The sequence below is a fragment of the Pangasianodon hypophthalmus genome, chromosome 30 (assembly GCF_027358585.1).
Source record: "Pangasianodon hypophthalmus isolate fPanHyp1 chromosome 30, fPanHyp1.pri, whole genome shotgun sequence".
Lineage (NCBI taxonomy): Eukaryota > Metazoa > Chordata > Actinopteri > Siluriformes > Pangasiidae > Pangasianodon > Pangasianodon hypophthalmus.
In genome coordinates this window covers 4418875-4436096 of record NC_069739.1, presented here as the reverse complement: position 1 = coordinate 4436096, position 17222 = coordinate 4418875, and the positions used below count along the sequence as shown (strand labels likewise).

The 17222-nt window shown below is 36.7% G+C and overlaps 1 protein-coding gene across 2 annotated transcripts in view; it reads right to left on the bottom strand.

The window, feature by feature from the left end:
• Positions 1 to 17222, bottom strand: part of LOC113529295 (exostosin-1) — a 158032-nt gene that overhangs the window by 14235 nt on the left and 126575 nt on the right. For both annotated transcript variants that reach the window (XM_053231888.1, XM_026918398.3), the window contains exons 3-6: positions 16404 to 16497; positions 11298 to 11405; positions 7687 to 7806; positions 2063 to 2195 (exon numbers count right to left, since the gene is read on the bottom strand). In XM_053231888.1, coding sequence (XP_053087863.1) covers positions 2063 to 2195; positions 7687 to 7806; positions 11298 to 11405; positions 16404 to 16497 — 455 coding nt within the window. The remainder of the gene's footprint in view (positions 1 to 2062; positions 2196 to 7686; positions 7807 to 11297; positions 11406 to 16403; positions 16498 to 17222) is intronic.

The following is a 17222-nucleotide window of genomic DNA, read 5'->3' as shown; positions in this document are numbered from 1 at the left end:
AATAATTAAAATATCAAAAGGAAAGAAAGATTTGGTTATTAGCGTTAAAGTCGTCTTCACAGTAGGATATATAACACGTTTATAGTATACTTTGACATCACACGTGTAATAACTTGTAACGTATTTAAAGTTATGATTAGCTAGGTTTAGCATGATGGGCAGGTTTAGGTTTAGCAAATGTAGTCAATTGGCGTAGACATGTTTAGTACCTGACGTTAGCTAGTCACAATGTTAATGTAGCTAACAATTAAAGAAACCGTATAGCAAGCTGTTTGGCATTGTGTAAACATTGAGCGTTATTTATCACACTGGAAACGAACGAATTTATTCGTAAGTTGTTTGGAAGAGCGTACATTACACGTTGTAATCATGAAAATCCAGTTTGGAGAAATGTTCATATCCTATGAATTTACGTAATGTGGACCCTGACTGATTACGTTCAAATCGTATGATTGTGAGTTACTGCGATTTTATTTACAGATTATGAAATTTGAATTTAAATCACGTTTATTTCAAAAACACACAAATATAAAGAACATTTTGTGAAACTCGGTCACTGCTAATGACTTGAAAGAAAGTGGTCCAAAGCAAATCCATAAATTAAAACAAATAAGAATAGATATTTGATTAAGGACAAAAGTAATGGCGCCCTATAAAAGGAAGATATGTTAGTGTGCGTCTATGGTAGATGACACGCTGCAATGGCCGAGCTGCATTACTAGAAAATTTAGCACACATTGCACTTAGGAAGCGCTCTTTCACCATTTAGTCGCCATTTTGTCATTTCTCAGCTTTGCCTTTTATGGAGTAGCGCTTGGTAATTAACTCCTGATTGGTGTTTATCAACATACGCATGTGAATACGAAGAAAATCAGCGAAAACTTTGCTGGTTTTTACGTAAGTTTGTCCTAAGAAAAACACAAATTTACTAAAAGATTGATACATGAGGCCTTTTGTGTTTGGCTCAGTAATAATTTGTACGTAAACAGTTTCGCAAACTAGCACTAACACTAACACTGACCAGCTACGTGAATCTGATAACGAAATATATATTATATATTTATAAAATAATATTTAGTGCCAACATGCTATTATTGCTACGACTAGGGTGTTTTTAGCTACAGCTCTACATTTTGAAAATGTTTATAGTTTGCTGAACATCTATACACAGTTTGAGGCAAGTGTGAGGATTTAGACACTCCGAGTTAAAAGACGCCAAATATTAAGTGTTAGCAAAATTAGCCTCAAAACAAACATTTAAAGGGTACTTCTCTGAGTTATGATGTTTATGTCTAGATTTTTTTTTTACAAATGAAACATCCACTGGATGTGTCGTATATTTGAGAGTGTGTGTTGTGTGAGAAATGTGTGCTACGATGTAAATTCCGACAGATTTATGAGGGCGGAGCATCGGCGTATATCAGCGCACAGAGCCGTTCCTGCAGCGTCATCAGAATTATGGAAAGTGAGACTAACAGCGTCGCTGCCACTGGAGAAACAGGTCATATATCAGAGCAGCGCTACAGATTTACAGCTCAGAGATGGAGTACAGCGACAGCTTGAACACTGATACACACACACACACACACACACACACACACAAAAGTGTAAAAATCTGCGTGTGACTTGCAAACGAGTTACATGTAAAACACTATATTGCATGATGTGATTATGGATTTAAAGATACGCCTTCATTTTACACACACTCAGTTATACAATGACACACACACACACACACACACTCTGAGACAGCTTGGCATCCGTCTGAGTTATGGTTTCATTTTTGCTGTGACAGACTTTTACAGCTCAGAGCTGAAGATGCTCAGGAGAGACAGGTCTATGGCATTTTTTTCTCTCTCTCTCTATCTTCTTCTTCTTCTTCTTCTTCTTCTTCTCTTTCTCACACACACTCACACTCTCACACACACTTGCACACAGAGGCAGTTACCTGACACGCACCCTGATGAAAATCAATGACACAAACACACAGCAATTCGTGTCAACATCCAGAGAGATGAAAACACACCCGAATGCACACTCACACACACACACACTCACTCACCCAGGAGTCCATAGTAAAAGGGGAAAAGGGTGGGATATGAGGAGAACTGAGGAAGTGTGTAGAGTCCACCAGGGAGAGAGTTCCACATTAGCATGCTTCTCGAGGTGTAGGTGTATATCCTGTCCTGGATGATCTGTTAAACACACACACACACACACACACACACACAAACACACACACCTGACATTTAATATGCTATATGAAATAAGGAATAAAACACTCTGTGTTTATTAGTTTATTAGTTTCCTGTAACAGCACACCCTGAAGTGTTTTATTTCTCTTATACCACATCATTTTGCCAATAATTAGAACGTTTATTAATTAATGAAAAACATATCATAGTTTTTATCTGTTTATAGCTACAGTATGTTTAAAGTTGTGCAACATCCAAGAAACAAGTTAGTTCCTTCCTTAGCTAACAATTGTTCCCTCACCAGCCTTTATTTATTATTTCTTTAAAATACAAAAGAATAAGACAAACAACAACAGCAACAGCAACAACAACAACAACAACAACAACAACAAAACTGCAGCTTGTCATGTTACTGATAAACCGCAAAGCGTAAACTCATCTGTCCTGACTTTCACGTGACTGTTACAACGCACTGACACTGGAGACTCCTTCCTTGAATATGTTAAGTAAATGTCTGCTCACATTTCAATGATTACACGTTTTTTAATTTGTCTATGTGGAGCGTCTGTCATACGAGTCCCTGTGAATGAGCTGTTACTATAGAAACGATTACATGTTAGAAAGAGCGCATTAAAATAGACGTGTGAGTTGCAGCTGCGCTACTGTTAGAGCTGCCGTTATAGAAAATTAATCCACACCTTATAACCAAGAATAGGGAATTCAATACCATTGTCTAAATTATAATAGTATATTATAATAGTATTAATATTGTTAATAATGTTAGCTTTATGCACTTTACCTAGCTTGTAGCTGCCCGGAATAAGACTCGGCATTCTATTCTTGTCCCAGATAATGAAATTCAAAATGTCTGCCTTTCTGACGCGCCACGTTTCCCACAGGTATCTATTTCAGGCAAATATTTTCCTTAATTAGCAAATAACTCAACTTGGTATAGTGCTAATTAATCACACTCATCCTATTTTATTACACCAGGGCATATGTGGTCTCATAAGGAGACTTGTGTTAGGTATATGAAAATAACCTATATGATGTATCACACACACACACACACACACTCATTCACAGCCAGTGTCAGAGTTTATACTTTATACTGCTGTTTTTTTCAGTCACGTGACAAACTTCATAAAAAAAAAAAAAAAAGAAATAGAGCCTGTTGAGGCAATGACTGTTTATAGCTACTATAACGTAAGCCATAACAGGAACTAACTTGTTTTGTGGATATTTCACAACATTAAATGCAACTATAAATGGATAAAAATGTTTTTCTTTAATAAGTATAAAGAATAATAATAATATGATAATAATAATATAATAATAATTGTGTTGCCATAAAAGGAATAAAACAGTCTGTAAAATGCTGTTATTGGAAAGTACTTCAACCTTTTTTTAACCAACAAATCTTTGTGGGGATTTTGGTCTTCAAATGGTAGCAAAAAGTCTGATGTAGGGACCAATGGTGAGGACATTTGAATAATATGGTGAGGAAAAAATTTAAGATGACCTCAAATTTGCAAATTCAAAGAACGTACAATTCCGAATGGTTAAAGTGCATGAGGTATTGAGCAGTTCTACCTTTTCTAATACAACTGTTAAGGCGAAATCCGACACAAGTAGGGTTTTTGTGTGTGTGTTTGTGTGTGTGTGTGAGAGAGAGAGAGAGAGATCAGGTTGGTAAAATAGTACGCTGTTAGTCCCAGTTCGTGTTCCTCCATCTGCTCTGGCACGACTCTGTCTCCTGTGAGTCTGGAGAACTGCTGTGTCAAGCTGTAGTGGCCAATTAGGATCAACTACAGGGTCTAATTAAGCATCCCAGCATTCACTTCTCTGGGGTAGCCCACTGACCCGTGTGTGTGTGTGTCTGTGTGTGTGTGTGTGAGAGAGAGAGAGAGAGAGAGAGAGTGTGTGTGTGTGTGTGAGCATGTTGTTATATCTTGGTAAAGTCCAAATGTCCCCACATGGATAGGAATTTCAGACAGTGATGACCTTGTGGGGACATTTGCCTGGTCCCCCTGAGGCAAGCTGCTTTGTTACAAAAAAAACCTGCTACATTTATTTAAAAAAACTAAAAGACACCAAAGGCTTCTGTTCGGTTTCTGATGTTAAAGTTAGGGTTAGATTTAAGTATAGCATTGTATTAATTAGCTGCATTAATTTTTATGTCAATGTAAGTTCCTTACAAGGATAGTATAACAAACGTGTGTGTGTGTATGTGTGTGTGTGTGTGTGCGCACTGTGTGTATACGTCTCTGTGTCTGCGTGATGACCTTTTTTTCAATATGTTAAGTCATTGAATTGTAGCTCATTATTATTATATTCATCTGAGATTCATTTATTTAGTTGGACATTTTCATACTGACACTAGATGCATGTAATTGTATGATTTTTTTATGCCAGATTATATGATGAAGGTCCTCTAATGATAGCTCTGCAACTATGTTCTGCTTACGTCATCAATTATAAACACAAAGCAAGTCCTCAGAATAGGCAAACGACGAATTTGGAGCTCTTCGTAGCTGGGTAAAAGACGACATCATGGAATGTCCATTCTACGAACTGAGTTTGATGGAAGGACATGTTTCTGTCCATCAGCATGCTTATGTTCCACCATCACCGCTAGTGTATTTGTAGCTGACCTGTGAGTTTGGTGTCATTCTGTGCCGTCATTCAGATGGTGGTTTTCAGATAAAAGTAGTAGAGATTTTAATGAAAAACCTTCTCACACTGACAGAATTTTGTTGTCAGGAATATTTGATCCCAATTTAGTCACTATAGTCAAGACCGGCATTGTCGAATCCAAGCCCAGGACCAGCTGAGATTGAATCAAGACCGAGTCTAAAGGGGGTGGAGTCCAGGTTAAGATCAAGTCCAAATGACTGAAAACCATTCAATCCTTTTCAGAACCAAGACTGTATTTAGCAAGACCAGTGCCCAAGACAGAGATAAGTTCAAGTACAAATGCCAATAAGTCCAAGTTAATACAGAAGACTGGCCATCTCAAGACTGGCCATAGTCGCAATGGTGCTATATTGACCACTGATTACGTGACCACGTCATATTATGCATTCTAAGACCACCTACCTTAAAAGATGGAGAGAGCGTTTGAAATTTGTAGAAAATTTGCTAACAATTACAACAAACACATACACACACGTCCCACAGGGTGTTCTTGATGCCTCATTTACCTTGGTGTCAATGCACAAGTCCCTCCCCTTGCTTAGAGCATCTGCCACACACAATCACAAACACACAAAGACAAAGACAAAAACAAATGCACACCATACACACGTGACTACAGACTAGGGGATAAATTAGTCTCAGCAGGATTTCTTTATGCACCTGGTGACATTTATGCTGGCGAAACATAAAACCCGAGCTTTGCTTTAATCCCAGTACACACACAAGAGACTCAAGTGCTTTCTTTTTTTCGTCTCTCTCTCTCTCTCTCTCTCTTTCTCTCACAGTGGGAATATCTTTCACTTGCAAATTTAGCGATTTGTTTTGCTCTTCACACGTCGCTTTTTCATCTTCCATTCTCTCCCACCTTTGTCTTTGTTTCTTTCTCTCTGGTTGTATTTGTGGAATTGAGTGTGGACTGACAGATGTGGAATTTCACATTGACGCTTCATACACTCACATCCAGAGAGGCGTTAAATGACAAGAAACGAGGTAGCTGGAATGCTGGACTCATTTGTTCTGCGTTAACGTGGCTAACAGTGAATTAACGCTAATGAATATCAGCGGCGATTATCAGGGAGCACCAGAATGCTGCTGGAAAAATCTGGTGACAAAGACGCAGTTTATTACTGAAAGCAACAAAAAGGCTAGAAACAACAAACACACAAGTGTGGGTGATGTAGCACTTCCTTGATGTCTCTGATTGGTCTAAATGCTAACACTTCACAAGCTTCAAGTTTGCATTTTTAGAGAATTTTCCCACTTACTTCTACAAACTCTGACCAACAATGAAACAATTTACTATTAAACCATCACAAAGTTTTGCAGTCTATTGGAATAGAACCTTGGTGTGTTGTCTTCCTCAGTGTGTTTCTTTAGACACACTTGGATGCTTTCTGTGGTCTCGCTCCTTCCTAGTCAAAAAGTGATTCGACTCTGAATCAACCTGTAGGGAGTCCGAATCGAAATGCAGGAAGAGAATCCGAACATGCCATGTGTTTTGAGTTGAGGTGTTTTCGTAGATACGAGCTGCTTAACTCAGCCAAAGGACAGAGCTGTAGCACTGCAGGAATGTCATATGCCCTGAAGATTTGGACCAATGACCCAAAAGAGAAACTAAAACCTAGATGCGATACACAAACTGTTTTAAACTAGCTGCTTATATATGTATTGAATCCTTTGTTTAGCCCCAGTTACTTGCTCTCCTGGAGGTTCTTGTGATTTCTGCAAGCACTTGGATAAGGTTTGTTTGCATTTTTCCGTCGCTGTATTTCTGACCAATGAATGAAAAACATTTACGAGAACTTTGGAATTTGGACTTTTTCAGCCCTACATGCCCCTCAAACAACATTTTTTTCTTATTGGGTCATTTTAATTGTGTAATTAAAGCACACTTAGACATCTAATTAACCAACACGCAATATTTCATCTCTACAGGAAGGCACAAATCACACACTATTACAATTTCTCAAGGTGTCCCACAGGGTTCAGTCCTGGGACTTCTTATGTTTATTACCTACGTGTTCTACTTTAGTTCTATTGTTTGACAAAATGGCCTATAATTTCATTTCTATGTCTGTCACACCCAGATTGATTTCAGTACTCAACCAACTGTTTTTCTCACCTCATTTCTGAATAAAATATTTGCAGGACTTTAAACAACATACGGCAGCTAATGATTTTGTATTATACATATACTATAATATAAAGTTTGCAGTATACACCATTGCTATTATTAGATGTGAAATTTCTGTTCGTTTGCAATTCAAGCAAGTTAAGGCTAAAGCGAGGTGCGGGAATTAATGCGAATAGCCTTTCTCATAATGTTTCACAAATAATTTCACATTTTCAGTTAGAAATGAGGAGAATCCATCCATAAATTTTAGGTTATGAAGTCAAGTTTGTCATCTTAAGAGACTTATTTTATTCGATTCATTTGCCGAGTTATCTTCTAGCCTCTTCTGTAGACTGGCTCATCTTCATTTACCCGAAATCTTATTAACTCATATTCATACACTCAAATCTGATCACAAAATGAACTTGCTGTGATAGTAATAAAGTGATATTGAGCTTGAGGTGTCCAGACAGATCGAGTGTGTTTAACTTTGTGGCATGTGTGAAGTATCGCAGACAAAACAACATCGCTTAGACGCAACACTGTCGCGAAACCGGAGCTTTTGTGTGAAAAGGCTGTGACAAACAAATTACCACGACGTCAGTCTGTTCCTTTTTTTAACCCGCCACATAATCCATTCGCTCCTGGTCTGAACTTATTTCCCTCTTGCTGTAAACTCACCTCTAATGTGGTTAAGACAATTTTATCCACGGAGGAGAAGTAGGAGTCCCACAGGAACTGCGTCTGCTGTCTCAGAGCCAAGATTCGCTCCGCATCGACAGACCTGGTGATGGACGGAATCTGAGATGGAGAGAGAACGAGAGAGAGAGAGAGAGAGAGAGAGAGTTAGCAAAGACAAAAACTACATCATTTTTTTTACATTATTACTTAGTCTCAAGGCAGTAGGTGGGTCAATGTGTGCATGTGTTTGCAAGAGACAAAGACATGGAGAGGGAGAAAAACACAAAATGAAAACACATTTTAAAAATGTTAGCGCATTTTGCCGCCGGCAGCTTGTTTCCATTAAATTAACATTTAGTGATAAATGCTTTACATACAAGACATTTCAATTTCAATCAAACATTTCATGTGTTTTCTCTTGTTTGACTGGCTGTAGTTTTCCATCCACTGCTAAAGGTATTAAAAACACAAACAAACACCATCATTAAGGTTTGACATCGAGCAAAATTCAGAACTGAAGCTTTAATTTCATTTTTTCCCCCAAATCTGTGTACTTTTTTTTTTGGTCATTCAGTGAATAAACAGTAAATGCAGGTATATTTAATTAACATTTAAACAACTACCAATTACTTTGTTATTTTGTTAGCATGTGTTTGTTTTAACAAATGCAGGAAATCATTTTTTATTTGGTTGATTTGTTGTACCTGAGGAACGATATTGAATATTTTTTCTGTCGAAAAAGTTTCTACTCTACATTTGTGCGTTGTTGTCATGTAACAATTCCATCTGTCATGTAAAGCCATTTCCATCATTGGGATACATTTAAAAAAGTGTTCATTTACCAAAAGCACTAGATTCCTGCTATGGCATTTGATTCCTTCTATGGCATTTGATTCCTGCTATGGTACTTGATTTCTGTTAAGAGCACTTAATTCCTGGGCATTTGATTCCTGTTCCTTGTTAGTGCACTTCATTCCTGCTAGGACACATGATTCCTGCTATAGAACTTGATTCCTCCTAAGGCACTTGATTCCTTGTTCGAGCATTTGATTCCTGCTACAACACTTGATTCCTTCTATGGCACTTGACTCCTTGTTAGAGCATTTGATTCCTGCTATGACACGTGATTCCTGCTACAGTACTTCGGTCCTGCTACAGCACTTGATTCCTGCTACTGCATTTGATTCCTGCTATGGTATTTGATTCCTTGTTAGAGCATTTGATTCCTGCTATGACACTTAATTCCTGCCAGAGTACGTGATTCCTGTATGTGGCCAATGACGCTAATATATATATATTTATTTATATGCAGCAGCAAAACGCCAATCATCTTTTGCAAATGTTATAAACTGTGGATGTAATTTAAGGATAAAACCAACGATGACTCAGTTTATGTGTGAAAATTCTCCCCAGTCAGTGAGATTCAACCTTTTAATTTTGCTCAGATTATTAATGATTGTTTAAAGGAATATGACATATAGGTTACTTTAGGTATAATTAATTGCTAGCTCCCCACCCACACTGAATCTCTGGAAAATTTCATAGAGAACAGTTTATGTGTGTGTGTGTGTGTGTGTGTGGCCCTAAGGGCTTAGGGTCATTAATAATGGCAATTTCCATTCGTGTCCCCTGATACAAAATCCCCACAGTCTGGTTTCACTTCTTTACTGACATTTTGCCCGTGATATTTCAGCAGCGCTGCGATCGGCACATTAATGGCTTTGCTCGGAAAGGGCAGGCAGGTAGCAGCCATTAATAACCCTAGTAATTAACGAACATAAATACCATACCACATCTTACAGCAGGTCTTTAATGAACACCGCTGACATGTGTGTGAAATTTACTACTCGTGGCTGAAGAATCAATTTGGAGCTTTATTATCCAGGGTTGATAACTCGCTCTCATTTTAAAGGTCCACCTTGATGAGGAGACTGAATAACTCGGGGGGTATCACTCATAATTAACATTTACATTTATTCCTTTAGCAATCGCTTTTATTTGACACAACTAACAAGTGATTTCAAGCCACACATTTTCTGAGCCTTCTGGTCATTAGCGTCTAACCTTAAACTCTGAGCTACCACTGTTGCGCTAGTAACATAAATTATTATCAGAAGTATGCTAGTTAGCAAGCTTATTAAGTAACATTACTGCTTATCATTACATATAAGAAAATCCAAGCAGATGGTTGAACTGATATTTAACTGCAGTCTAAAGAAGCAAGTATGTTAGTTCTGTAGTGCGATTAGCTAGCTAATTAGTTTCCCAGATGTGCACCAAGCAGCATTAAAAAAAATAACAAGGCAAAATCCCAGTGATGCTACGATACTTAGTAGATTCTCCATTTCTTTTTATACCAACCAAAGAGACCACGGTCCTGCTTTTTTCTCTGTGTGTGATGTAGGGCATCTCATATGGGTACCACCATTTAAAAGAGTTAAATTAGTACACAAGACACATACAAAACAATTCAATATGTCGTATGGTGTTAAACTATCATTCACTAATGCTCTTTTCACCATAGACTTGCCCAAGGATGTTTGCCCTCCAGGCCAATGTCCACCCCCAGGCCTCCTCCAGACACCCACAAAAGAAATTTCCTTGAATACTGATCACATCCTTGAAAAAGTTCCTTGAGGGTTCCTTTGGTGTTTAAGGGTTCTAGCTCTCTGAAAGGGAAACCCAACTGTGTAGGCTTTTACAAAGAACCTTTAGGTTACCCTGGAGGGACAAACCAAAAAAAAAAAAAAACATATACCTTTTCTTTTCTTTTCTGTATCTTTTGCTTTTCTTTGAACTCCCAAAGATGTTCTTCTTGGAGCACTCTCTGAAAGGTGCTCCCTCTGAAAACCATGCTTTCAGACTCCTACACAGAAAGTTTAAGATTCCCTTTGAGCCTTGAGCATTTGAGATGAGCCTTAGAGCCTAGGAACATTTTAAGGTTCTAGATTTACCTCTACTAACCTCACTCTTATAAAAGAAAGTTCTTTGAGGTTCTACATGAAGCCTTCTGTGAAAGGAAATCCACTGGGAACAGATTAGGGTTTTCCCAGAAGGAGAAACTGACGAACCTTTAAGCTTAATATTAAAGTTTTTCAGTATTTTATTTAGTATTTCTTTTGTTGTATCATTAAAAAAACACATTATTAGCAAAATTTGTTTGAATTGTTTGTTTACACGTTTTCATTTTCATGCTTCTTTTAGATAGTTAAAGGTTCCTGGATTCCTACAGTGTTCACATAGGAACAATTTCTCACAGAGAAACACACTGTTGTAGGATTCTACATACAAAATCAAAGAGTTCCCAAAGACTGAGAAAGTTCTATATTTAGCCTATGGTTCCCTAAGTATGTAGGATTAGAGGTGAGGTTTGTTTTTATAGCTTTTCTGAATAATTATTTTTATATGAAATACAATAAATCACCCTAGCTAGTTACAGTTTGTACAGAATTTGAATGAAATGAAAAAAAAAAGTTAAACGTAAAGATTTTATGCTTGCAATTTTGTTTTTAGAAAATACATCTTAATCATGACTAAATAACAAAATAGAGATTCAGTGTGTGTGTGTGTGTGTGTGTGTGTGTGTGTGTTTGTGTGTGTGTGTGTGGTACCTGCAGTAGTAATCTCTCATCTCCAATGATAGCGGCTTTACTCCAGTCGATGACCTCAGAGAAAGGCAGCTCCCATCCGTTACTCAGTAATACAGGGATACACGCCGCCTAAGAAGGACACACACACACACACACACACACACCCACACACACACCCACACATGGTACCACTCAGGGATCACCAAATAAAGTTTTATTTCAGTTTATACAGTAATGTTGTTGAATTCTCTATTCTGATTGGTCAGAAGATGTTGATTCCTTTGGTTCTAAATGAACTAAATGAATAGTTTAAAGTAACAAACAAATAAAAAAGTGTTCACTTAGAGGCAAGGTTTTCTATAAGGAGATGTTTATTTAATATTTATAGAAGGAGTCTCCATTGTCATCTTCAAGACAGAGGAGTTTACGCGGAACATGACAAGCTACATGACAAGTAACATAAACGACTGTTTATAGCTGCTTAATGTAAATGAGAACAGGAACGTGTTTGTTCCCAACATTAAGTGTAACTGTAACTGAATAAAAAGTATGGGGACATGTTTGTAGTAGAGGAGTTTAACATCTCCTAAGTATTTCATTTCTTAAAAAAAAAAAAGATCAATAATACATTTATGCGAATGATATCACACGAAGAACAGAACCAAAGTTTTCCCCCCGAGCGCAAACCAGTGAAAGTGCTGCTCGGTGAATTCTGCTTTTAAGACAGGAAACATGAATAAAATCTCAGAAGAGAGAGTAAAACCCTGAATCAAGGATTCTGGAATAAAAATGGAACAAAGCTTTCAAGAGATTCTCACTAGGGATAATCAAAGTAAACCTCACAACATAAAATATACTGAGAATATATTACCTGTTAAAGCTGGTACTGATCCTTACTGAGGTTGTAAAATATCATCAATTATTTTACGACCATAAATGCTTTGACATATTTTAGGAACAAAATAAAAAAAAAAACATTTAGGAATAAAATAATGATGTAATCCTGGTTATGAAATATTTAGATATTTAGGCAAAATGTAATATTAAGCAAAAGGAACCTGAGTAAACATGTAAACATTAATTATTATGAAATGTATCAAGTATCAGCTATTATTATTATTATTATTATTATTATTATTTATAAAGTCGAAAGACAGTAAAAAAGACACAAAGTTGTTTTTGTCTTCAGTTTCTCTTTGCCTAATTTTAGAATTTGTGTTACGATCAGAAAGCATTCGAAGTCACAAATATCAGAAATCTGGAATGGGGGCAAATACATTTTGACAGCACTGTAGTAACATAGAAACATCACTCACATATACGCTTTTAACGATATGGGACATTTTAACGATATGGCAAGAGTGCTGGCACAAGGGGTTTCAATCTAAATGATTTTGCAGATTTTTTGTTAATCTGTGAACGTTTCTATTAAAAAAAATAACGGCAGTGAAAACAGAAAATGATCATTAACTGGAAAAATCTATCATCTTCACCTTAAAATTTTTTTATATATATATATATATATATATATATATATATATATATATATATATATATATATATATATGTATATATATACAATTTTTTAAAATATTATTAAAAAATACAGATATTATTATTATTATTATTATTATTATAGATTTTTTTTAATGATTTTTATATTATTCCTGTTTATTTGCAAATTTTCAGTCTTTTTTTTTTTTTTTATAAGTCTCTTGTTCCCTTTCTAGTTTTCTCATTCATAACTGAAATTTCTTGTGGATGAACCCACAAAGACAGACACCTATTTCCTTCCATCCTGTAGTACTATATAGGAATATAATATATTAGCCGTGTTCTATTATAGCTCTCAGACTCGCTAATGTCCGAGAGGTTTCCTAAGACAGAAACCTGTCACGTCTAAAAGCTTTTTGATGTCTCTTTCTCTGGCGCTGAAAGCCACTGATTCACACATGAAAGGAGGAAAGAGATCAGAAAAAACGGATCGAGTCTCCAAACACGACTTGCCTTTTTGTCCCCTTTATCCTCTTTGAGGAGTGGAAGATCTAATTTGTGACTTGTTAGCTATGCTTTTTTGGTTCAGCCATTATTAGGAGTCTGTAGTGGAAAATGGATTCTTTCCATAAGCAAAAAGGTGAATTAATGAAAACTCCATCTCGTGTATAAGGTTATAATTGGTTAAGGTTAGAGCTAGGGGCGGAGTTAGCTGTATGCATGCATATACACTGAGATCCTGATTTACTAAGGGTTTACGTGATACGTTTACATCCGACGTTATTTTATTAACGAGGTCTATGAAGGAATCTGTCTTTAGAATGAGTAAAAAACATTTGCCTTGATACTGTAAATACGCAGTTTGAAGTGAGGTGAAAAACACAGATAATCATTTATACCATGATGCTGTTGTATTCTCAATTCTGATTGGCCAGAAAGAGTTCTATAACGCCAGTAGACATAATATGTTATTTGTTTCTAAAGTAACAGCTCATTAGTGATAGCGCTTCCAACCATTTATATCAGCTATTTAACAAAGGTTACGTCCTCTTTCACAACGTCATACATTTTAAATTATGCCGAAATGCTAATCACGTCTTTTGAGTCACCAAAAATATTTGAATTAATAAAAAATATTGCTAATCGACATATATATACAGTAAGCCATGTTCCGTTGATTTGCCACCTTTCTAGATGTTGTGCAATTGTGGTGCAGCGCACTCGCTGCCCCATTTCGCTACTTCTTTCATCATTATTGCACCTCGAAATTGGGAAATACAACAAGAGTTAACAGACGCTCACTGGGGCAGGAATTATGCTGCCCCATGCTCAGTGAAGGAGCAAGACAGTTAATGACAGGGTTGCCAGAGTTTAAAAAAAACACTCCACAGCCACCAAGATCTTGTTTTACAGCAAATAATCTAATATTACATCTAATACATTTCTACAAACAAAGGCAAAGTGTAAGTGCAGACTGTGTGTCTATGATGTACAGAACCATTTCTATTGTAGGAAATACTGCAAAGATAGGGAGAAGGAAAGAGGGATTATGGAGTGGGAAATGATTCAAAAGTACAACGTCATTCTTTAATAAATGAAGAATTTTATCAATTGTTGGAAAATTGCTGTCATATATAAGGAATAAAACATTTCAGGTCATGCTGTTATAGGAAAATAATTAACTTTGGGGTAGTAACAGTAACTCTGAAAATATTTTATTTTTACAACAGCACAACACTAAGTGTGTTATTCGTTATCTAACTAATAAACTGGCAACTTGGTGTACAATAGAGCTTATTTCACAAAACTTGTGTTTTTAAAATAAATGTCCGCAGCTCAATTTAGGATTTGCTGAAACAGCGTCATGGCTGCCTGAGGGTGAGCGCTAAGTTTACTGACAGAGAGCACTGGGATTGCAGTGTGTGTATGTTTTCAGTGAATTAGTATCTTTGTGCATTGGCGAATGCAGGAGTCACATTTTTTGGGGTTCTGTGAAATCAGAAGCTTTTGCTAGTACATACAGGAGACCAGTTTCTCAAAAACAAACATGGTTCGAAATTCATAACAATTATTATACAACTCATTTTATCTGAAATGTTATGAAAATTAACCTTAGTGTCAGGGATGGGGCTATACACTTTGCTCAAATTCCTTCTTTGCCAATCAAATGAACTCCAACCATTGTGTTTGTTCAAATGTTTTTAAAATGAAATCAGAAAATCCATAAAAATTTGTATTAAAGATATTAAATAGTAGGCAGTTGCATAGACTAGATTTAACACACATAACTGGGCTGGTTATTTCATGTATCACAGTGATAAATATAATAACCAGCCTATTCATGTGTAATACATATGTAATACACATGTAATACATATGTTATTACATATTAGTTAATGTGCTTATTACATGTAATAAGTTATTTAGCTAGAAATATGGAATTGTAGCACTTGTATGATGGGCAGTAAATGCAAATGACTTTTTTCAAAAGAAATACTGATTTTATGTAATAAGTAAAGAATAAAACACTTCGTGTCATTCTCTTATAGGAAAATGAACAACAATGTGAAGCGAAGTTACTGTTACCAACCCAATGTCGATCGTTTTCCTATAACGGCGCATCCTGGAGTATCTGATTTGCCAACAATTGCAATTTTTCATTTGTTTAAGAACAACGTCTTACTTTTTATCCATTTATAGTTACATTTCATGTTGTGTAACTTCCACGAAACAAGTTTCTGTTCTCACTTATGTTATAGAAGCTATAAACAGTCGTTCACTCTCTTTTTTTTCTCTTTCTTCAAGTTAATTTGTCATGTTATTGACAAGCCCTTCATCACAAAGCCTTTCTCGTGGTAGAACACTTAAAGGTACAGCATTACCGCAGACTGTTACAAAGCCCTGACACTGGAGACTCCTTCCATAAATGGTAATTAAATGGTAATCTCCTTCAGCATATCAAGTCCCTGTGTATGAACTGGTACTAGAAACAATAACCTATAATGTGCGCATTAATATAAACCCGTGATTGGCATTGCAGCAGAAACTACTGCTTATAGAAAATGAATCAACACCTTCTGACCAATCAGAAGCGAGAATTCGACCGCGGTGTGGTATAAATAATTTATAAGGGAAAACCTGATTTAGAATGATATCTGTGACTATTTCTCTTCATTGCTTCATGCACTGGGTAAAGCTTAACTTAATTTCTACTAAGCTGTTTCTGTTGCAGCTGAACTCCAGGCTGTTAATGAAGAGATTTACTGTTTGTTTAGAATATACAAAACTCTGGGGGAAGTTTCTAAATTCTACCTCGAGTTTGAAAGCTGAGAAAGTGCAGAAGTGAGAAAGAAAACGTAAGATTACATTAAAGAGAACAAAAGAGAGAGAGAGAGAGAGAGAGAGAGAGAAGATAAATAATACTTTTCTCATTACAGAACGGGAAATTTTCTTAGCTGAAAGAAGACAGGATGTCAATACCAATAACCCAAACATCAGCATTCTGTAACAACAAAACACCAACCTGCCAGGCCAATACCAGTTGCCATAGAAACCAGTCTCATAGTATGGGTGTGTGGTGGGAGTCTGGGACCTTCAGGGTATTTTTATCAAAGGCGACGTCCAGCCACCTACCTGCAGGGCTTCAAGAAAGCGGAAAGACCCGAGTCGCCGGCCACGAGGCACCAGGCAGAAAGTTGAGTTGTGTAGCAGCTCCTGGTAATCAAATCTATAAGGACATACACACACACACACACACACACAAACACACACACACAGATATGCACACACGTGTCAGAAGAGATCAGAGACAGCTTTCAGAAGAAGGAAGAGGAAACAATAATCAACACTAAAGCATAAATTCACACAAACAGCAACAGTTTTGCCCTCTGGACAATATGGCAATAAAGATTAAGCAAAGTTGTCAGAAATTGAGAAACTCTCAGTGACATGCTGCCAGCTTTCCATACTGCCTCATTTCTGACCTAAGTTCCAACCATATTCTGGTTCAGTTCAACATTTGGCCTTCAGCTGTTATTGAACATTGCCCCTATACTATGCTCATTTACTCATAATTGTACTTGTAAAAACACTGAGATACCAACATCCAATACCACGTCGTACCATGTGACGTAATTTAGTGTATGTTGTCATGCTAGTGATCAAGTCGTTGTGAATGAGTTGCTACTATAGAGACCATAATGTATTGCATTAATATAAACTTATTAATGCAAAATTACAGCTGGAGCTACTGTCAGAGCTGCAGTTATAGACAATCAAACAACATCTTTTGACCAATCAGATTCGAGAATTCAGCACTGCTGTGGTATAATGATTTAAAGGCGAAGATTGTACCTATGCGTAAAAGGGATGGTACCTTAGTACTCTGCGTCGATGATACAGCAAGTGTGTCCTTATTTATGAATATAGTTGCAAGTTACATCTGCCCCGCCT